Consider the following 24,213-nt stretch of genomic DNA (forward strand, 5'->3'; position numbering starts at 1 on the left):
TTTGTCACCATTGCTTTGGAAACTAAATTACCGCAACTACCTACATCACTATTGATATTGCAAAGTCGTCCTTGTCTAAAGAAGTTATTGCACCTCCAATCACCTTCTTGTTCTTTTATTGTCAACATGACTCCTCTGTGTTGTTTTTAACTACTCTACTTCAGCAACCAACAAGTTACTGACTGCTATTTAACAATGAGAGGAATTGTGATGTCCTTTACCAGGGCTACAAACGTTTTATTTTATTTCCTATGAACTGAAATCGTGCATTCCTACTCCCAAAGCAGTATTTGCCGCCTCATGTCCTTGGCCTTGACCACCACCAGGGCGTTAGGGTTATGTTACTTTTCTGCATGACATTTGATACTATTAGAAATGTATAACCGAAATCTTCTTGACCACCAACAACATCCAACTGAAGTTGTTCTTATAATTCGGTTTAGGCGATTGATAAACTGATTTTGTTGGACTTCAATTTTAATTCACAAAGGTACAGAACTGGCGAAAGTCAAGCAAGGTTGGAATAATATAATAAAATTGAATCATTTGATATACCTTTTAGGTTCATGTCCAATTAAAAGTGTCGGGCACATACCTCATACCCATGCCCAGGTATAGTGTGTCCAACACCGGTAATTCAACTACTTTTGAAGGGTCCGTGTAACATACTACAGCACAATTGATTAATTTGTTGCATGTTTCTCAGATCATATCTTGCAAAAAGGTTACCAATATTTACAGCTTGAGATGTCTCAGTGTTCTGGTATCTCATTAAAATAATTCCTATTCCGAATCATAGGTACGCAATAATCTAAAAACGAAAAAGAGGCTCTGATACAATACAACTTGACGCAAATTGGGATTGAGATCCACTTACACCTGTTACAACTAAGTACTAATTCAATCTCCAGTTGAACCCCGATTGATGAAGGGAAATATGAGAAAAGTCAAATAGTGTTCAACAACTAAATAACTGATAATATAATAAATTCGTAAAGACGAAGATTGTTAAGATGAAAAAAGTGTCACCTTTATAATACAACAACTAGTGATTCCTGATTATATTTTAAAATGAAATTTGGAGTTCCCACACCACATTAACACCACTTCCGTAAGCCATCACTTATCAATACCAAACTATAATCACTACTTCTAGAAGAACAGGTAGTGACTATTATTTCTTATTGAATTGCAAGACACCATTAAATGATCTGCATCAATATTGAAGAATGATTTATGGTAAAATCAGACCTGATTAAGCTGACATTATTTACCAAGGGGGAAAAAACTGACTAAGATGATATTTAGCATATTTGATTCACAAAACAGTACCCCATCACCTTTTGTATGGTGGTGTCTTTGGGAGGAGCGGATTAGCAGAATAGAAGCTCCTTTGATGGAGAGGAATCTTCTATTGGGGTTGTTAAATATCTTATTGTTAGCTCTCTTTTTTTTTTTTTTTTTAGTCTATTTTTAATTGGGTTATGGGGAGAAACTGTAAACCAATAGAGGAGATAGTCCACTTTTTGGGTTCCTTGCTTAGGGTCCTTTTTGGCCATGGCCTCTGTGTAGTTTCTGGGATGCGCTACCCTTTTGAACGCTTTCAAGTATATTATTACTTTTCAAAAAAATTAGTACCCCATCAAACCAATGTCATAATCTTACGTTCACAAATTATACATCCCTGTGGTCCTGTTGTCTTAGCAACAATAAGAAAAAACGAACTACCATTCAATGTGTCAATTGAGTAAACAATTAAATGGAAAAAAAAACAAGTATTTAATTCTAATGATTAACAAAGCCTTTCCATAGTATGATAAAATGTGATAATAAATGAGTGATTAAAGAAAGTACCAAAGCAGCAAGCTCGGTTGCTAAACACTTTCTAGCTCTCTCGACAAATTCACGCGCTTCATCATACTGGAGAGAAAACAATAAAACTGAGTAAATAATTAATTAATATTTAATATAATTCCAGTTAAAGTCAAATTTAGTATTAGAGGAATACCTTTCCGCGACGAACTAATAGAACAGCCCTGAAAAATGTACCATTGCTACTGCCGTCGCCGGTGGCAGCGGTGTTCCCTAAAACCCGAAGTTTGGTTTCATCACCATCATCCAGTCGAGAAACATATTCTGACATCTGATCCCACTCTCCCATGTTCCAGGCAGCACTGGCAGCCTGAGAAAACCATATCACATACTTGGGAAAAGAAGTAAGCATATATTTAACACACATAAAAATAAATAACAAACCATTGGTGCCATTTCCAGTCGAGCAGCTGGCTCAGCAGGGGCCCAGTATTCCTTGCACAGGTTGTTAAGCTCTTCCCACCGAGCCAATGCAGCAAGGCATCGCATCCGTCCTGAAAAAAAAAAACCAAAATGAAGGACAAGCCTTTAGCATTAACACAAGAAATATAATGCTTAAATGCTCTGAAACATTTGAACATACACAATTCATTACAACACAGCAATTGGGGTGACACGAGCATGGGTTGTGATATCACATACTGCTTTAAGACCTGATGCAGTATCTGTCAAACATTGCCTTTGCTTTCTCATGCAAGGATAGAGCGGCAACCATAAGCAAAGTCAATTTTCAATTCTAAGCAAAAGAAAAGGATAAAAATTCCTTAATCCTAGGTTAGTAAGTTGGTTATACAATCAGAATCACCAAGCGTTGACCAAAGATATATTAAAACTGGGAACACAAGTGACCCTTACACAACATCACTAGTACAATACTGGCCTTGCAAGCAATAGGAATGCTTATCCATACAATTGCCAAAAGAGCCGGGCTAATATTTTAAATCATAGTATCAGTTTATACAACTGTAACGACCCTCACCCTAGCCAGACACAATATTGTCCGCTTTTGGCCCCCCCAGACCATAGACTTCCTAGCGGGTCACCCATCCTGGTACTGCTCTAGGTTACGCACGCTTAACTCTGGAATTCCAGTGGGTTCAAGGCCATCACGACTTTTAAACGCGTTGTGTCATAGAAAGGTATTGAATCTACATATAGCACTTACCCCCTCCACACCCAAGCGATGTGGGATTGTGCACCTGTAACTCGCCCAATGTGGTAGCCTATTGGTACACCCGCCCACAAGGTCGCCACAATCACCCCCCCCCCCCCCCCCCCGGCGTTTCTCTTTTTGGGCCTAACGTCCTCATTGGCCACACTTCCGGCTGGGTCAGGCTCTGATACCATTTGTAATGACCCTCACCTTAGCCAGACACAATATTGTCCGTTTTTAGCTCCCCCAGACCAGACTTCCTAAGGGCATCCTAGTACTACTCCAAGTTAAGCACGCTTAACTCTAGAATTCTGGTGGGTTCACGGCCATCACGGCTTTAAAACGCGTTGTGTCATAGAAGGGTGTTAAATCTACACACAGCACTTGCCCCCTCCAGACCCACGCGATGTGGGATTGTGCACCTGTAGCTCACCCAGTGTGGTAGCCTACTAGTGTCACCTGCACACGCTTACACACACCCGCCCACAAGGTCAACACAGTAACGGTCAAGGTGCAGTGCAATCACAAAGGGGGCATTAGAGAATGCTTAATTAGTTCAGTTTTGGGGGTTATATATATATATAAGAATTCAAGAGCGATCAAAAGGGGAATGCACCCACATACAACAACACAAAGACCAAAAAAATCACAAATCTCTCAGACTGTCCACAAAATTGACAAAGTCCTTCAGAGATTTACAATGACACCTTTTACCAAAAAAATTAGAGAACTCAATATGGAATGTTTTTGCACTCAAATGGGAGCTTCCTCTACATTAAAGGATCTCCTATTCCACTCCCACCACAAACCCTACCACAACGAAGGGGGTCACTCTCCAAGCCTCTCGGACTTGACTGCCCACTCTCCAAAATAGTGATACATTTACCCTCTCAACTGGCATTATTATTCTGAAGAGTAAGTTCCAATGCATAAAATCTTGCAAAGTGAACAAACTTTTGGGAAAATGTTTTCCTTTCATTTGGATCTATGGAAACAGAAATTGTGAATAAGAACATAAAAGCATTAAACAACACAATAGCAACCAAATATTGTACGCCTTAATTTAATACAAACCTAATGTAGCATCCAATACAAGATGCGGACTCGATGATTGAGAGGCTTTGGCAGTGTATGCCTTGAGGGCGTCATCCCACCGCTGCAATTTCTCATACCTTGAAAGTGCAAGCAAATGTGAGTACTTCAACAGACAAAAATATGGGGAAGACAATGCACGAAATTAGCAATCCATAAAAATGTGTATTAAAACTAAGGTGATTCAACTAATTCCTCGGAAACATATAAAGGAGCAGCAAGCATAAATGACTGTAATAACTTAATGTTCAACAATACCATGACTCCTTCAGTTGAACATCCAAATTTTGTTGGGCATAGGTCAATATTCCAACTGCAGCCTAAGAAAACATACACCAAAGTTGCAAGACCGGGTTTAATTGAAATATGACAAGGATCAAAGTGAGCATTATGAAGTAATAGCAAAGCTGAACTCAGAAGAAATTATCTTCTCTATGGAGATGAATAAACACCTCGTGTTGATGTAATTGGCTGTTTATATGTATGAGTGCTTCAACTACAGCAACAGGGTTTGCATCCATCTTCTTGGAGCATGCACCTTCAAATTCCATCTCTTTATAGTGTAAAGCCTTTGCAAATGCTCGACACTGGAATGAACAGTTGACAAGTAAAAGACGTTATCATTGATGCACAGAAAAAGGTAATGTAGGTACAAGACATCAATACCCTAAAACTCCTTTCAGAAGAAGCAGACCTTTTCTGCAAGAGCTCCAAGGAGACGGATGTCTATAGGAAGAGGTCTCTCATCATGTTCCATGAATTCCGCCTGAAAAGCTCAATTAATAAACAGATCACTGAAAATGAACAACAGAGTAAATTTACTTTTTTTATTTTGTCCATGCAACCTTTTCCATTCTAAGTTGCTTGACAACGAACCACAGATAAAGAGTTTAGCAAGAAACATTGTGAGTTCAACTCATGTTAAGAGGAAACCATAACGTATGACGTCAAGGATCATGGAAAGTGTCACACATGAAAGTCAAGTTGCAGAGTAAATTTACTTCTTTTATTTTGTCCTTGCAACCTTTCCCATTCTAAGTTTCTTGACAGCCAACCGTAGATTAAAGTATCCAATTCATCTTGTAAATCAATTAGCAAGATACATTGGGAGTTCAACTCATGTCAAGAGGAAAACATAACGTAAGGCGTCGGGGATCTTGGAAAATGTAATGATTGCATTTCAGTCGAACTCAGCACATTTAGTTTCTATAGAATTTAGTCCTTTGCAGGCATGTGTCCATAGATACGCTTAAATTACAAGGACCATTACCGTTATTTCACAAACCCAAAAGGGTTCATACACCCAACCTTAGATGGTGACAACCTATGTTGAGTTTAGTAGAGAATAAATAGCATTTAACCTGAAAACATGTCGGTATTTATTGAAGACAAAAGTACAATGAAACCATACAAAGTTTTATCATGATTCAATTGTATTTAATGAGCAAATACAGACTTTAACGAGACCCCGGTCAACTCTTACTTTTACAATTCTAATTCCTAGATTTCTGACAAAGAAAATGGGTACACAAGTCGAGTCACCACTTCGTTCAGACGGATCGCAAAAGCAATGGTGATGAAGGCTGAGAAGCACGATTGAAGAAAACTCGAGTCCCACTAGATTTAGCACTTCCGTGAGCACATGTGACTGAGTCGCCTGTCCTCAGCACAAGAAACAATCCTTATACTAAACATAAAAATGGCATCTGGAAAGGGTGGGATGTCTTTTCCAAACATATTCGTTTTTGAGTGAGGTGTGGAAAAAGGGTCGGTTTCTGGAAGGATTTGTGGGGTGGGATCGCTCGCTAGAGACCATCTATCTGCGTCTTTATAGGACAGTTGTGGATAAGGAGGTACTGGTGGCCAGCTGCTATCATCTTGACGGTGGGAGGTTGTTTTGGGACATTCAGTCCGTGGGACCCTTCCAGGATTGGGAGTTGGAAGCCTTGGGTGAGCTTCTGGCTGTGTTGTATCGTCAGGAGGCGGTGGTGGTGGTGGGGGTAGTCAAGGGTTTTTCGAGGTGCATTCTTTTACAGGAGCATGACGGATACTTGAGGACCTTCCTACCCTTGGAAGTCAGTTTGGCGCACCAAGGCTCCTCTCAAGGTAGCCTTTTGTTGGACGGTGGTTCTAGGGACGATTTTGACTATTAACAAATCTGAGGAGGGGCTTATAGTCAATTGGTGTTGTATGTGCAAGGAAGATGAAGGATCAGTCATCGTATCTTGCATTGCCAGGTAGCTCGAGATTGTTGGGCTATGCTTTTAGCCCTTTTTAGTGTTTTGTGGTTCATGCTGGAGTCCCCGTGGAGCATGCTTGAGGCTTGGCCGGGGTGTGCAGTAAGGAGGCAAGTCCAAGATGCTTGAAGGGTGGTGCCCCTTTGTTTATTGTGGGGGCTCTGGCGTGAGCAAAACAGGCAGTCCTTTGATGGGGTTGAGGTTCCAGCAGGGGTGCTCAAGTTCTCTATTCTTTATACCTTATACTTTCGGGTTCAGTGTCGGAATTGTAATTCAGTGGGGGATATAGTGGCTTTTGTGGATACATTGCTTGTATAGTGACCTTCCTGGTCTAGCTTTTGTTATTGGGCTGCGCTCCCATTTCGTGTGTTCATGGTTCTCAATAAACTTACCAGCACCAAGTTGAACATAATACCCAAGAGACAAGTCAAAAATTAGTTTGGAAACATCACAAGAGTGATCATTTTAAAAGCAAGAGACTTTATTCAATGTGTAAGAGTAGAATAAGCTCCCATTCATCATATAGAACTACACTACAGGCAATTATTTGGGCGGGTAAAGTGCAACAAAAAAACCCTGCTATAAAAAAAATGTGTAAAAACACCCTGCTATTTAGTATGTGCATAAAAATCCCTATAGTTTGAAATTTTGTAGCAAATTGCCCCATGATCATCAATTTTGACCAATTCTTTTTATAAAAACCCCAAAAAAGAATTTCTAAAAATTTTGAAATCAGTATTTTCTTTTTAAAATTTTGTCTCAAGGGTATTTTAGGTATTTAAGTCTTCAAATTGAAGGATTGTCCTTATTTACTCAATTTGAAAAATGTTGGGCGCTTTTTGAACACCAAGGGGGTATCTGCACATTCTGTATATAGCAAGGGAGTTTTTGCAATTTACCCTTCTTTGGGATATTTTGAAGCCAAAGCCGAAAGTTAAGAAGGAACTTCAATTCACGCATTGATTCCATTAAAAATGTTTTCCAATACTCAAAATTTCTCTCCATCCAATCCACCAAAAAAGCAAGAAAAAAACCTGAACTCCAAGAATATTTCACTCATTTAGTACCAAGTCACCCTTATAGGTCAATAAGAGAAGCAACAAACATAAAACTAAGACTGCATAAACATTTTTCAGTTCCTGAGTAGTACATAAGAAACATCTATTCTCGTTTTTGTAAGAAAGTATTCAAAAAAGAAAAAACGAAAACCTCCATTTTGTCTAATTTCATTAAAAGGATTTCTCAAATCAAGTAACTAATGTGCATAACAAAATACAATAAAACGACACTCTTAAATTTATATAATCAATATTTTTCAGAATGCATGGTCCAATTATAAACAAAACCTCACTCTTGACCCTTTCATTCTATACTAATAGCAGAAACATCAATTTTTCAAAAGACGTGCGTAGTTTAGAAATAAAAGAAAATATTCCACAGGCAAAGGAGGAAAAATGAACATACCAAGTTCAGAAGTGTTGCAAGAATTTCAGGAGGAATATTTGGAGAAGAAAATGCCATTTCTAGACTTCGTACTAGCTGTCTTTGACTTGTCTCATTTAGCTGTGACCAACAGCTAACAAAACCAGCTGCAAACAACTCCCGCCCAACAAAAGGCTGCAAAAAAAAGGTCAATGCTGATTTCAAATGAAGAAAGGTACATGTAAAAAGCAGAAAAGTCGGTAACACCTGCAACTGTGCAAGCCTCGCACAGGTTCGTAAAGCTGGAGAAGGTGATTCTTTCAGAAGTTCAATGCTAAAATGCCTCATCCATTCTGCCCAATCTTCTTTTGTACTGCGTTGAGAAGCCTCCCCAGCAGTGCGTAGTCGACCATCATTAACCTGTATGACACTTGTAGAGGTCAAAGAATATGTCCACCATCTTCAATAAGTAAAAAAGATACACGAGCCAATAAAATAATTTTGTCATTTGACACATCAAAGGCTCAAATTTCAACACCCATGTCCATAGAATTGGGGTGCTCAGAAATTGCAACCTAACACCTTGGAGATGCCACATCAAAGGAACAAATCTCAACACCCATATCCTTACATTTGGGTTGCTCATATACTTCACACCTAACTCCTTGGAGGTGTCCAACCGAAGCATTGACCAAAAACATTATTATTACACAATAAAGTCCCTGAGCAAATAACTATTATCTTCTTCTTTAAGAATGTCCATAGAAGAACACTGCCTGTGGCCTGATGTTTGTTTGTTACTTTTTGCATTTTTTTTTTTTTTTTAGAATACAGACAATGGTAAGAATCAATGATGGGACCTTTGCGCCTCGTCTCGCACTTAGGCTCCAGGTCACCTTTGCACATTAGTGGGCTTCGGGCCTTTAATAGCCATACAGGGAAACCACAAAATACTGTGCACCACATCAGAATTTAAATATACCTGATGACTTCTAAGTTGTCTGTGCACATCAGTCCCATCTTCATAACAATCATTCTCAACATCATTTAGAGGGTCACTTATAACCTCAACAGGAAGTCGTCGACTTAATCTTTGAGCAGCTGCGCTCCCAAGGATTAGTGGTTCACGTTTTTGCAAGCGTCCTTCAATTTCTTCAAATTCCTTGTGCTGAGAGTAAATTTATGTTAACAATCAAAATCTTTAGAAGAAGATATTTAACCAAATTATACAGATAACAAAAACAACCAGGAAGGAAAAAAAATACCCGCAGGCGATGCTTCAACAGAAGTTTTTGAATCGATGGGATGAAGATAGTAAAGTCCTCCCCAAGAGCATGAGCAAGACAACAAAGCGCATCAACAGCATCCTTCCTCAGCTCGTCATTTTTCCTGTAAATTAAAAGTGTAAGCAGTTAAAGCAACAAAAAAAAAATATTAATAAATGTCGGGGGGAGAGAGAACATATGTGAAAAACTTATGAAAATAAATCTGCAAATAGTCTAACCCAGATATATTTTTATATATATATATATATCAAAGTGGAAACTTGAGAGAAACCAAAACTGGTAGCCAACTGATATTAAGAGAACCATAAAACAAACCATTAAAACCAAATGGAAGCAATCAACAGAATCAAAGACAGATCAATGCAAATAGATTTTCAAATTATTAATGCAAGGGCTTTTAGGTTTTTACAAGAAGAAATACTTGAAGTTTAAATAATAGCCAAAGCAATATCATCAACTCTTACCATCCATCGTGAAAAAACTATATCAAGGTCCATATCACCAACTCTAACCATCCTTCATGAAAAAGCTATATCAAGGTCTACTAGGACTTCCCCCACCCTCTCAAAAAAAATAAAAAAGACTAGATATGACTGGAACTGGCAGCAAATCCGGCAAGTGGACAAATTCAAACAATGGTTTGGTTTCAGTCCACAGCTAAGAATCATTGACTCTTAAACCATAATACAATGTATCACAAGTCACCCAAAAAATCAGGCATTGGTTCACTACAGAAAATTTTGCATCAGCCATTTAAAATTTTAAAATAAGTAAGTGAGTCAACATTATAATTCAGCAGACAACTAAAAATGTTTCAACTTGATGAAGTACAAAAACCATATTTTCATTAACAACACATAAAGGGACTAGAAGACAGACATGTGCAATCATAAAAAGAAAATGTAAATATAGATAGCATGCATTTGTGTCTTTTTTTTCCCCCACTCCAGTAATCTTTTCTGTTTCCTACTTGCATGAGAATGGAACATTTAATTGGATTCTAGAAGAGCAGAGAAGTTCAAAAAAACTGAGAAGGAACTGGTGAATTTTCATGTTTCTATATAAATCAAGAGGACACGGAAACAGACCCATCCAAAACTAGCTTCAAGTGATGCACGAGAGCTGATATGTGACCAGTAACCTGATGAGGAAGAAGTAAAAAAGCAAAAACCAAGGTGAAAACTGTTAATACAACTTTCAAATACATTACGCAGTTTATAAAGCGAGCAAGCATCGGTGCTTACCTGAACACAAGGGATCAATCTTGTCAGAGTTTTGATTGACGCGCGTCTTGTCTCCACAGAAGCATCCACTTTAAACAATCGAATAAGTGCAGGAAGCAGTAGATGCATGTGCTCATCCAATGTCCCTATAGTGTGAACTTGGATGAGAGTTTCCATAAAGGTTGGATATTTTCCAATGAAATGAATAAATATAAAATAAAAAAATGCACAAAATATCACAAAACCAAAGAGGGACTGACCTCCAAACACTTCAAGGGTGTGGAGAATATCACGGACGTAAGTGTAGTCATTAAACCGCTCCGCGTCACTCAGGACTTGTATACAGCATGGAAGAATGACAGGGAGATGTGTTCTGAATTCATCATTGAGCGCCAAGCAAAGTTGTTCCACTAGATGCAGAAGCTAAGATAGAAGTCCCAATGTATGAAAATTAATGAAGACAATAGGAAGCCCAAATAAAATATTGTATATGACATGCAGGTAATTGTGTCTGCAGGTAATTGTGTCCAAAAAACAAGGCATACATACCGGTGATCCATGCATGGGACGATTAGCAGCTGGTAAACTGAAGGATGACCATAACTCAGATATTAGAAGGAGCAACTCCGGTAGATATTTCCTAATATGCTGCACATGCACACCAAAATTCCATAAACAATCTCCAAAAGATTGCAAAGATTATTATTTGTGGGAGAAAAAGAAGTTCCATGACAGCTAAATATACCTGACGAACAATAGACACCAGTGTTCCAAGCTTCCATGTTATAAATTCTTTTAGACCCTCTTCACAGGTACGAACAGTGTGAAAGAGATCAGGCAAAACCTACAGACAGAAGAGGGTAGTATAGAACCCACATTTTGTTCAACCATAATACAATCAGTCTAGAACACTACACCTGCACCACGATTATCATCATAAAAAGTAATACTCAGAAATAACTTTAGGATATCATAGTTTACACCGCACTCTGAGATAGCGTGACGTTCAAACATTACAGTAGTTCTTTTATTACATCCTTAATTTACTCATCAACGATGAGGACTGATACACACAACATATGCATAATTTCAATGTGATAAGAAATGAATTTTCATTGCATGACTTCAACAGGAGATCCCATTCCATACCATGATAAAGCACCTTAACAAGAAATATTGTTCCTTCAAGTTAATGATCTAAATGTACAAAACAGAATAAGATGGAATCCAACATCAATTGCAAGAACAAACTAACCTTTGGCAAGTAGTGGATGCAACCAAGACCCATGGACTAGTCTCGCAAAAAAAGAAAATGAACAAATGAATAAAATTAAAGGTTATAATATAACATAGTGATGACATTTTCAGAGAAACAAAATTATAATCCATGACATAAAACGAACCTTGAATATAAACATGAGAGAACCAACTACTTTCTGGTGGTAACTAGATAGTGAAGGATCTCTAAGAATCCGCATAAGGGAATTGATAGCAACCTGAAGTAATAGATGTATTAGTGAAACCAACATTGACAGGTGTCATATTTCAGTTTTGAACTTTTACCGTGGAATAATAATCTTCTGGTGTAGCAAAAGATGGCCAAAGATCTGTAGGCAATTCATCCAAAGAGCGAATGTGTTGACCTGTATCGCTAGCAGCACGTGTAACTTCACCATGTGATCCTGGTAAGCTTAGCTGATTGCGCTTATGTACATGGGGATCCAACGCACCCATAATGCCAAGAACCTGGAATAGAGAAACCCAACATAGTTTCAGCATAAAACAATATCCAAAAGAAAATCTACAGCAATCTAAATTGGTCTAGAAATACCTTTAAAACTTCTCGTCTAGTAGACCATGCTAGCTCACCATTTAATAACTTCAGGAGTAAGCCAAGCAACTGTGGATATGCATTATAAGGAGTTATGACATACCTGAAAAGATTGTTCAACCGAAAATTTGGTAAAATTTATATATTTGGGGTGCAATACAGGCATAAAACTAAAAATTTGATAGCATTTTGACAAAAGCGTGTCCTAAAATGAAGTTCAAACATTCTATCAGAAGCATTTTCTTTTAACAAATCACATTTTTTGTCATTTATAAAAGCCAGCTAGCATTCTAGATTGCTATTACGAAACAGCAAGATACATAATTTTCCCCTCCCTTGATGCTTAATTATCAATTTGCCCAATTTCTAACAAATACCACAAGACCAACTATTTCTCTCTACCTCAGTATATATTCCTCATGTAACCTCGTCATGGGGCTATTCACCTGGCTGCAAAACCCACATGGAATTCAGGGTGTAAATTCTATACTCCCTTTGGTACTCCATTTCACTAGATTCTGAAAGTAAAGAATTTGAGGAAAAGGCAAGTGTTTTCATTTCAAATCAAAGGCGGTAAATAATTCTCCTTGCTTATCTAGCAGCCACACAAAAATCACTAATTTATATCTACAACGAACCTCAAATGAGATCATTGCTTAATGCACTGGTATACCCGGGCTCTAAAGCGGGTGAAAGCAGGTTCAAATCCTGAGAACAGAAACTTAGTATAAATAATGCCATGGTGAAAAAAAAAAAAAAAAAAGAGTATAAATAATGCCAAAGGTTAGATCGTATCTGGTCTACCCCTCCCAACACCCTCGATCAACAGGGTCAAGGACTAGATATGACTCTTTGACTGGACTTCAAATAAAAAAGGTAGACACTAAAATTTTAATATGGACATAAAGTAACTTTCATTGGCTTCCATCTACAGTTGTCCTTTGAGAGCTCTCACAAAGGTTCTCTTTTCAACTACACTTCCTTCTGGTAGGCCACCAGAATTGCATCAGTTTTATTGTTAACAAGATTAGCATCTACACCCACCCAACCCCCCCTCCCTCCTCCAAAAAAAAAAATGGATATTGATCCTCAACATAGAAATCAACACCTGATCATTTTGTATCAAAAAGATTGTGTCCAACCTGCTCAACTCTAACTGTGAATCAAATTTACAACATAATTGAGTTCGTGGATATACATATTTGTTGGTATCCCATAGACAAAGCCACCGATAAGGATCAAATACCAAATATCCCCCTTTGCCCACCATCCATCTAATCGAATCCTCCACCTCTCCACATACACTAATCCCTAAAGTAAATCCAACAAAGCAGTCACTAGGGATCAGGTTCCCCTCCCCTTATCTTCCTTTATAATCAATATTTATTTAATTACAATAACAAAAGGTTGCCTAGATATTTTTATCCCTGAATAAAAAAAAATTCTCAAAGAATTCCAATAACAAAGGTAATAAAGTAGCGCAAAAGTACATAAATGTCTATATATATATATATATGTGCATTTGTATCTATGTATATTTGTACATATACGCATATTTATTGTTACGGAGCACAGATTAAAATGATTGGTAAGTAGTACTTTATAATGGCTAAATGGGTCTTCGGAACTTAAAAGGAGTCTCATTACCAAGGGATGTGTTCTCTGCTTCTTATGCACAAAAACTTAGAACTTCACATTTTGTGCATTGCATGATCAATCTACACTTGATATATTCCAAAATAAAACAAAACCATGCTTATATATATAGTGAACGATTTTTCTGAACTCTTTGTTCAAACTCAAGTTATGTTTGAAGCTATTAATTTAATTAGCAAAAAAGAACACGGGAAGTTCACAAATCTCTTTTTCCATCTTTGATCAATGTTATTGCAGTGGGGGTCAGCACTTTTACATAGATATAAACTGTTATTTCATGGAAGAGATAGTGCATCCAAATTGCTTCCACAAGCGGAATGAAAAATATTCTAAAAGTGAAAAAAATTACAAAAATGTCACAACAATTTACTAAAAGCCCAACTTATAGAAAGCACCAAGAAGTAGTTTCTTGAGGACCCTCAACAACCAATCGATATAATTAAATGGCCAGTAAGGAAAATTAAAGGGAGGCCCGCAGGAGGGGGGTGAAGAAGCTCCATTATCAAAGTGATAAACCTACTTGGTAATATTGGAACATCAACCTCATCCAAATCAGGAAAAAATGAAGAAGTGATCTAATTCATTGAATACATTTATAATCCCATCCCCAACAACAACTGACAAACACAAAAATGGAAAAATCATGGAAAAGATTCTAAACATAGATAGAAGGCATCTAATACCCTGTACTCTGTACAACTTGACCAAGAGTTGCAACGGCCACTTCACGTTTTGCAGCAGCAGCTCCATCCAATAGAGCTTCGACAATCAACGGCATAAGTTCGGGAATGTATTGCCTCATTGCAAAACCACCCTGAACAGGAAAGGGGACGAAAAAAAAATATACGTCACAATTAGTTTGACTGGCCAACAAGTTATGACATTCATCCAGAAAGTTGTTAAAAGAACGTCATGAAATAACTTATCATAACATAATCCACCACAAAACCAATCTTACAAGCTCATAAACCATATATAAGACAATAAGTTTTTAAAGAACAAAGAATGCAGAAAAAAGAAGAGAAAATATAGTGTAAACACCAAATTCTGTACAGTAAATAAAAAGAAAAAAATAAAAACAAACAATTAATGAGTAAGGGCAAAATTAAACAACCCTATGATAGTATGATCCTCCAAATAAAGAGAATTTGCATTACTAATCAGAATAACACCAACTACCAAAGCCTCTGCTAAAAGAATCGGCTTACAAAATACATTGCATAAATACCATTCTTCTGCCTCCTATAGACTATAAGCATGGGTAATATGTTAGCGTTGACTCACTCCCAAGCCATAACAAAAGAGAACAAACTACATCATCTGATAACCATCTCAAGTGACAATGCCAATGCCAATGCCAATGCCAATGCCAATCCCCCAATTATAAAATAAAAAATAAAAAGTGTATGACCCAGTATATGTCGCAGCAACATGGGGCTCAAGTACAATTACTTTGTGCCCAAGTCTAACAACACATCCTCAAACAAATACAACTCCAAGCTCAAACCAATAAGAATTTGAGAAATACATAACAGATAGTGTTGAGTTAAGGATTCAATTCTAATGTTGAACAATAATACTAAATAAGGGAGCAAAGGACAAAACTGATAGATCCTTCTATAATCTTTTCTGCTTTTGTTCATATTTAGGGCTCACACTCAAAAGACTTTTTATAAGATGTGTGGAACCATAAAAACAAGTCAGAACATTCCAAATAGAAATCCACAGTTTATAGTGTCAACATAATAAAACCAAATATCATTCCAAAGAACACTTTTATGTCCAAAGTAAGACAACGGCGCAATTTCCATCAAAAACTTGTATAAAAAGAACAAAAAATAACCCCCAGCTTCCATCTATTTGTGGTCCAAAGGAAATAGCATCCAAGGATTTCTAAATAAAGTTAATAAACTGTTTCTACCAAGTTGCATCCATTACCACTTGTTGGAAAAAAACTCAATCATCAGTTATTTGACTAGTGTAGATGGATAAGAACTTAAATATCGTCATAATAATTTCATTGGACCTTCAAATCTAATATGCAGCCCAAATTGATATAGCCATGTCTAAAAATTCGAAGAAGGTCCCATCAATTTGCTATTCCGCTATATCTAGGACCATAAATTTGAATTTAGCACCAAAGCTTATTAATCTCAACTGCACTACATAGTTCATCAAACACATAGAAGACACAACCCTTTCGACCAAACTAAGAAGAAGAAGAAGAAGAGTTTATGGTGCACGTGCAAAGTATATGTAATATATATATATATATATATATATATATGAGAGAGAGAGAGAGAGAGAGAGAGAACGGTGAAAGCTTCTTTAATAGTTTATTCAAATTTCTTTAGTAAAATCCAACCTTTCACCTTTAAGGACAATTTAAATGCATTGTGAAATCGTTACAACAAATGAGAAACATCCAAAAACTCATCCTAACCAATACATTAACATATTGGACCCACATACCATCCTTAAAATTATCACAACTTTGGAAACGAAAGCAATATATGTATTAGAAGAAAAGAAAAAATATAGTTTATGAAATGAAATCTGCATGACAAGTCATCCATCTGCAGGTCCACATAAAATAACCTTCCAGGACTTTGAATGCAAAGGGCACCAAATTATTTCAAAGTTGCACTACAGCTACAATATAGTCTTACAATATAAAAATATGTATGCCTATAAACAGCTGAGAAAATCAAGATCAAATCATTAAGGATTTATTAAGTGAATTGTCAGTGGCCCTATTTGGGATTCAATGGGTCATGTCAAGATCAGCGATAGATACGTGTAGACTTCGGCAAAAGCAAGGATTCTCAAGGAACATTTGAAATGACTCTCGAGGAGAAATGTTGAGTCCTTATGTTAAAGAAGGCTATGTTTAGTTCATTACAAATGACTCTCGAGGCACATTTTCTTTGTACTTTTTTTTTTTTTCCCTATACACTTTTAGGGAATGAGTTGTAGGTAAGGGGTTAGGCCTCCCTCTCATATACTGCACATGTACTTGACTGGCACCATCCTAGACACTCTTCCGTGATACTTTTTTATTTGTGTGTGTGTGTGTGTGTGTGAGAGAGAGAGAGAGAGAGAAACCAATGGATAGATGCGTCGAGACAGTCCGTAGATGGTACAATTCTATAAATATTCTCATATTATTGAAAATGGGATCAATAAATGTCATTTGGTTTCACAATTGTAAAAATGCAATTTAAAAAACCAAAGAATCACTTATATTATAAGATATAAAAGTTGGGTAAACCTTGATTTCCTATTACTAGAAATCCCAATGGTGAGAATGTGTGTATGAGTCAGTGAGCCATTTGTGCAAGGTCAATATCCTGCCTGCTTATCCCAGGACCAACACGAAGTAATGGGAGAAAGCCCAACGATGATTGGCACTAGACAAATTGCAAGTTGCAACACATCTTATATGCTAAAAAACAACCATATAGAACACATTGAGCACATCCAAACACCCAGAAAGAAGCACTGCATGTGGATACAAATAGAAAAGAATTTCACCCACCACTCTGGCAAGATCCCCAACAGTCACAAGAACCCCACTAATTATGGCACTATTAGCGTTCACCCCAGTTCCCTCATTAAGCTTTGCCACGAGTGCCTGAAATAAAAGATACACTATATGAATGATGGTAAATTAGTAAGCTAATTAAATTTAAAAAGAATAATTAACCTTGTGTATTGGAGCAATATAAGGAAGTATTAGTCGTTCACAATTGCGAATTAAGCAGCCCAGCAACTTAGCACTATCTTCTCTGCATTTGCTGTCTGCACTGCTGACAAGTAAAGATAAGTCAATATCTGAAGCGTTAAAGACATTAAAAGGAATAAGATCTCAGCAATATAATATCCTATTATTAGTATGTAAAAACTGTCCAGTAGATATCATTAGCTAGAACCCTTTAACCCTACCTTTGTTTTAGATATGTTAACAACTGAATAAGATGGCGACGAAGAGCTGGAAGAACATATGCAGGATTCTTTTCAGATAATCTTCCAGCAACTGAAATTGCATACTCCCTAACTTCAAAATCCTATAAGAAGAGAGCACAAGGCAATGGAGAAAGTGAGCGCATTGGAAAAATGAACTTTTCATGATTTAGCAAAATCTTAATGTTATGTAGGGATGATCACATGATGCAATGGCATAATAGCTACTTCAGACATACTAGAGCTGAAATGCATGTCTGTTTACCCAATCTAACCCTTGCACCAGGAATTGACACCCAGATTGACAAGACGATCACTAGGTAATTTCTTTTTTTATATTCAACAAGTGCAATGCATTGGAGTAACAAAATTGGATAAAGAATCAAGTGCTTTAACACTTCCTCCTACGGCGACAAAAGTGTGAATTTCACAAAACAGGGATGTAAATATTTACTGACACCCAATAGGAACATACAAAACCCATTTGTGAGAAAGCTATTCCAATAAGCTATGCAAATTCCACACATCAACAAAATATCCACATATTAATTCAAACATAACATTAAAAGGAACAAATATATATACACGCACACTCCATTCGCTGAAGTGTGTATCATTCCCTGCAAAAAGACATAATAGAAGCGGCTTCGTGAGTAACAACTATAGCACAATACTGAACAAGTCTTTCTTCACCTGGGCAATTGTGCTGGAAATGCAATCAAGCAATTGTTATTTTCTCTTTTATAAATAAGCAAAACAAATATTAAAAAAAATTAATAATAGACAATCAAAAAGCATCAAGAATTACTAAATGTGATACTAAATTAAAGACCAGCATTTAGACTTTTATATTGAGGTAACCAGCTAAAACATGTATTGAAAGCCTAAGTCATAAAGGTCCGTTAATCGAGGGTGTCAAACGGGGTGGACGACTATATACAGATCTAACTGCCATTATTTGTACAAAGTGGCTTCTCTCAAGACTCAAAACCATGTTATCATGCTTGACAGATCGAGCATTTAACAAGTGAAACAAGCAATGACCCCAATAATATCAACTTTTATATTGAGGTAACCAGCTAAAACTTGTATCGCCTCTCAAAGAAAGACACAAAGGTCCCCAAAAAACACAAGATGCCTTCTTCAATTACTTCTACAACTTTGAGAAAATTTCGAAAGGTTCTCATTGTTATTATTTCTCCCAAACAACTACATGGCCTCTCTTTCCCTCAAATCCAGTACCTCCCCTTCTTCCCCACCACCCAAAAAAAGAAGAAGGAAAAAAAAAATGATGTTTATAAAAAGATCTTGCCTTTGTGTGGGAATTTAAAAGAACAAACAGCAGTTACAATTTTTACCACACGCCAAATTGGTTACAAACAAAAAACATGCTACCTCTGTCCCATATTAGTAGTCCATCTTTCCCATTTAGGATGTCCCAAATTAGTTGTCCCCTTAGAAAAGTCAAAGCAAATAAATGTTATCTTACCATCATTTCCCTTGGGTTTTCAAAAAATTTCCAACTTGGTAATATACATATTTAAACTAAAAAGATAAGGTTGGTAATTTTAAAAGGGGGCAATGCATTACTTGCCTATCTAATGCATTGTCCCCTTAAAAATTCTAATTCTAAACATGGACATCTAATATGGGACGGAGGGAGTACTCTTGTTTCTCAACACATATTTCAAAAACAATCTGCTATCTAATACTTTAATTTAGTTAGAAGGATTCTCCTGAGAAAACTTTTAGAGAATACCAAATTTAAGTGTACTTTTAAGAGAGAGTCTTTACCAAATACCATTTTTCATTCCCATATCATCTTGATTACCACAATAGGTGTATTGGTTCCCTGACTAAACATTCCTCCCCCTAAACAAGCCTTCGCACAAAATAATAAATGGCAAATCACATCATGCTCAATTCTTCATTTTTCATAACAATAAATTAATCAGATTCAATGGAATAATAACATAATCAAATTCAACTAACTCTGTCTTTACAAAAAATATAAAAATATATATATAGAAGCCATGGCTTGATGCAATGGTAAAAACTCAGGTTGTCAGGATTGAGAACTCAAGTTCCAGCATGACGCACTGAGACACATTACGCTAAAGTTTAGGTGACATAGATCCGAACAGAAATGAACTATAAGAATTTATAATGGAAATAAACAATATCAATTTATATAAGGAATATCAACACAGCATTTGCCGTGCACTACAGAAACATTATTGGACTAAATAATATTATTAGTAAAACTGACTCTCAAAAAAGTGAATATTCTATACTAATACATATAGCATTCATGAATTACCTAGAGGTGTCTATATCTATGGAGAATTCTATAAATTTGATGTGGCATAGCAAAGGACAAGGTAGTAACTGCATCGTCACTCTCACTGCAGGCATTGGCAGTGGCAAAGATAATGGTGTTGCTAAGCAGTGACAATGGTGGCAGTTACAGGTGCATTGACTCCAGTTGTGATTGTCCAGAACATACTTAACTTTGCACATTGCGGATAGCAATGAGTTTTACACACTTCAAACTTGTCATTTACACTTCTTCTCCAATCCTTTTCAACTGAAGTTGGGAAAATTCATTGCTAACCCAACTCTTGAAAGAAAGATCAATTATACAATCAGAATTGCAATCAATGGAGTTATGAAAACCCATCCTTGGTTTTTGTTACAAGAACTTTGTTCTTTTTCTCACCAAACCTCATCCCTATTCCCTCGGCCCCGACAATCATCAGACCCCAAGTGTTCAAAACGGTTTCAAATATTTGATTAGGAATAAAAATGATCAATTATTAATTCATGTACTCATTTTCTATATCACGACAAATTCGCACCTCATCATTCAAAGCAGCAAATATTGCACTCAAACTATCAGCCTGTGCAAGAAAATTATCAAAGCCTCCATTCCCATGCAGAGAAGAAAAGATTGAATGTCGAACAGTAACATCAGCATCTGCCACAGCTGCAATAAGAAGCTTTTCCACAATCTGCACGAAGAGCAAAATCAGTGAAAAATCTACCTACCATATATAAACATCAATGAAAAATCTGACACACTGCAATTTCCATAGATTTAGAAACACATCATCACCCTTGTTTAAATTTAAAGCAGCTTGATCTAAGCCTCGCAAACCATCAAACAAAGCAGTAAAAATATGGAGAGCACATTTTACATGCAATGTCAGCAAGCACAAAAAAACACAAAAAAAAAAAAAACAAAAGAAGAAAGAAAAAATCACTTGCCGACAAGGATAGATAAAGACCAGAAAGAATACAGACAAAATCACTGAAAGAAACAAGGAGGACCGAAAGTGAATGACAATCCATATTGTTATCAGGGGCTTATTTGCTATTACTTATATAATGTTGGGGCTTATATGTAATTTCTGAAACTTGTCATCATAAATAGAATGTGGTGGAAGGATGAAAGTATTCATTCATTCTCTCTATCTTTCCCCATCTCTCTCTCTCTCTTTCTCTCATCCGCTTTCTTCTCTTTTTCTTCTTCTTTATCACCTACTCTTGATTTGATTATATTTTAAAGTCAACATGATATCAGAGGATGGTTTTTAAAGCTCTAGGTGTGTAGTTGAAACCCTAGGGCAAGTTTGTGAAAACCCTAGTGGGTGTGAAGGGTTTTGAAGAGATTCCAAGATGGGATTTATTTGCAAGGAAGTAGTGTTAATCACATCCACACATACTGTCGAAAAAAATATTTTGGACCTGTTTTTTATCTATTGCAGTCTCGATTGGTGTTTTTTTTGTGTTCACGGGGTTCCGCAACATAGGCTATTTCTTCATCCTTCGCGATTCTGGTATGGTCTACTTTGTTGCTTTCTAGGGTTTGTGTGGTGACTGGTGACTTTGTGGTCGCTTTTTATGCATCTCAGAAGACGGTAATCTTTCTAGTTGAATTATGTGTGTTAGAGAGGTGGTTCTCTGCATATTTTGTTGCTGCTTTTGTTTCTGAGGATTATATACCCAGAAACTGTTTATTAAAATGTCTAGCTCAGAGGTGACTTCAAACGAAGCTAGGTCTTCTCCTAGTCTGACTCCAATGTAGTAATCACCATCCAGACCTTTGTACTACGACTGTTAGGCTAGATGAGACGAACTATATGGAGTGGGCTCAATCTGCTCGTATGCATATCACTGGTCATAGGATGATCGATCGTATCAAAGGGACTGTCACGTATCTCCCCAAGAGCGATCCTGAATTCAAAGAATGGAGTGCAAATAATGCACTAGTTATGAGGTGGTTGTTGCAGTCAATGCTGCCACATATCAGCAAAGGGTTTCTGTTTGTGAAAACAACTAAAGAGCTATGGACGGCTATGTCTAGTCCTCCTAACACTAATGATTTGCAGCAAGGAAAGCAACAATTGTCTACACTAGGAAGACAAAACAAGTTATTGACTCAACCCAGGACCAAGAAGTCTCCCTCGATCCAGGTAATTCCTTAGTTGACATTGATACTCCTGATTCTTTTCCCAATAGCATTCATGTTGATCTTGATGTCCCTATTGCCTATCATAAGGGTGTTCGTAGTTGTACAAAACATCCCATATCTCAGTTTGTATCCTATGATGCCTTATCTCCAACATATCGTGCTTTCACTTCATATATCTCCTCTGTATCCATTCCTTCTAGTGTTTCAGATGCTCTCAGTCAAACTCCATGGAAGAAAGCTATGCTTGAAGAAATGAAGGCCCGAGAAGAATGGTACTTGGGAGATTGTTCCATTACCTAAGGGTAAGAAACAAGTAGGCTGCAAATGGGTCTACACAATAAAGCATCATGCAGACGGGACAATTGAGAGATATAAAGCTCGGTTAGTTGCAAAGGGCTTCACTCAGACCTATGGAATTGATTATCTGGAAACATTTGCTCCAGTTGCCAAGATGAACTCTATGTGTCTTCTTTCTTTGGCAACTAATTTGAATTGGCCCTTACATCAGCTCGATGTAAAGAATGCTTTGGAGGAAGAGGTGTATATGACTATGCCACCAGGGTTTAAGCTGGCCAATGGTCAGAATTTAGTGTGCAAGCTAAATAAAGCATTGTATGGGTTAAAATAGTCGCCACGTGCTTGGTTTGAGAGGTTCAGCACTGCTGTGAAAAGAGTAAGGTACACACAGAGTCAGGCAGATCATACTCTCTTCATCAAGAAGCACCAGGGTTGCGCCACTGCCCTTATTGTATATGTTGATGATATTGTTATCACTGAAAATGATCCAGAAGAGATTCGTCGAATGAAGTCATTCTTGGGGACCGAGTTTGAGGTTAAAGACCTCGGATCATTGAGAAACTTTCTTGGCATTGAGGTGTGCAGATCAAAGAAAGGAGTGTTCATTTCTCAATGAAAGTATGTGTTAGATTTGTTGCTTGAAATAGGCATACTTGGAGCTAGACCTATTAATATTCCCATTGAGTAGAACCATAGGCTTAATGATGTAGATAGAGACCCATTAAATGATGTGGCAAGATTTCAGCGATTGGTTGGTAGACTGATTTACTTATCTCTCACGCGCCCAGATATTGCCTACGTTATTAGCGTGATTAGTCAGTTTATGTATGTTACACGTACACCTCACCTTGAGGCAGCTCATCATGTTCTTCGCTACCTCAAGGGTTCACCTGGTAAGGGGATATTGTTTGGCAGTCATGGTCACTTGTGTGTTGAAGTATAGATGCTGATTGGGCAGGGTTTGTAACAGATCGACGATCTACTTCAGGATATTACACATTTGTTGGAGATAATCTTATTTCATGGCGAAGCAAGAAACAATCTGTAATAGCTAGATCTAGTGCAGAGGCCGAGTTCAGATCCATGGCACATTAAGTTTGAGAGTTGTTATGGCTACATACGATGTTAGGTGAGTTGGGTTATCCTGTTCGTTAGGCAATGAAGTTGTATTGTGACAAGAAGACTGCTATTAGCATTGCCCACAATCCAGTTCAACATGACAGGACAAAGCATATTGAAGTCGATCAACACTTCATCAAGAAAAAACTTCGTCTTGGGCTGATTTGTACTCCATACGTCAACACACATGATTAGGTTGCTGATGTTTTGACTAAGGGTGTGAGCAAGACCTGCTTGCAAAATATGTTAGTCAAGCTGGACATGATAGATATCTTTGCACAAGCTTGAGGGGGAGTGTTGTCAGGGCCTTATTTGTTATTACTTATATAATGTTGGGGTTTATGTGTAATTTCTGAAACTTGTTATTATAAATAGAATGTGGTGGAAGGATGAAAGTATTCTTTCATTCTTTCTCTCTTTCCCCATCTCTCTCTCACTTTTTCTCTCATCAGCTTTCTTCTCTTTTTCTTCTTCTTCATCACTTACTTTTGATTTGATTATATCTTAAAGTCAACATATATACCAGAAGAAAATCCATAAATCTAAAAAATATTCAAATGTTATTGAAGCTAGAAAGCAACCATTCCC

General features: G+C 37.1%; 1 protein-coding gene across 2 annotated transcripts in view; it reads right to left on the reverse strand.

Annotated features, from left to right (window-relative positions):
* Nucleotides 1-24,213, reverse strand: part of LOC132300133 (serine/threonine-protein kinase TOR-like) — an 81,063-nt gene that overhangs the window by 45,083 nt on the left and 11,767 nt on the right. The window contains exons 11-35 of one of the 2 annotated variants that reach the window (XM_059797099.1): nt 20,594-20,746; nt 17,718-17,839; nt 17,479-17,578; nt 17,311-17,406; nt 14,456-14,586; nt 12,117-12,219; nt 11,849-12,031; nt 11,689-11,781; nt 11,541-11,576; nt 11,031-11,129; nt 10,835-10,933; nt 10,546-10,708; nt 10,307-10,431; nt 10,151-10,203; nt 9,042-9,165; nt 8,759-8,944; nt 8,044-8,196; nt 7,819-7,971; nt 4,812-4,883; nt 4,570-4,704; nt 4,376-4,437; nt 4,100-4,197; nt 2,257-2,366; nt 2,009-2,182; nt 1,855-1,920 (exon numbers count right to left, since the gene is read on the reverse strand). In XM_059797099.1, the coding sequence (XP_059653082.1) occupies nt 1,855-1,920; nt 2,009-2,182; nt 2,257-2,366; nt 4,100-4,197; nt 4,376-4,437; nt 4,570-4,704; nt 4,812-4,883; nt 7,819-7,971; nt 8,044-8,196; nt 8,759-8,944; nt 9,042-9,165; nt 10,151-10,203; nt 10,307-10,431; nt 10,546-10,708; nt 10,835-10,933; nt 11,031-11,129; nt 11,541-11,576; nt 11,689-11,781; nt 11,849-12,031; nt 12,117-12,219; nt 14,456-14,586; nt 17,311-17,406; nt 17,479-17,578; nt 17,718-17,839; nt 20,594-20,746 (2,889 nt within the window). Of the gene's footprint in view, nt 1-1,854; nt 1,921-2,008; nt 2,183-2,256; nt 2,367-4,099; nt 4,198-4,375; nt 4,438-4,569; nt 4,705-4,811; nt 4,884-7,818; nt 7,972-8,043; nt 8,197-8,758; nt 8,945-9,041; nt 9,166-10,150; nt 10,204-10,306; nt 10,432-10,545; nt 10,709-10,834; nt 10,934-11,030; nt 11,130-11,540; nt 11,577-11,688; nt 11,782-11,848; nt 12,032-12,116; nt 12,220-14,455; nt 14,587-17,310; nt 17,407-17,478; nt 17,582-17,717; nt 17,840-20,593; nt 20,747-24,213 lie in introns of both variants that reach the window. The other variant, XM_059797097.1, reaches the window with a different exon arrangement.

This window comes from Cornus florida, unplaced genomic scaffold (assembly GCF_030987335.1).
Source record: "Cornus florida cultivar Cherokee Brave unplaced genomic scaffold, ASM3098733v1 CherokeeBrave_3.0.0_Hap2_Chr03, whole genome shotgun sequence".
NCBI lineage: Eukaryota > Viridiplantae > Streptophyta > Magnoliopsida > Cornales > Cornaceae > Cornus > Cornus florida.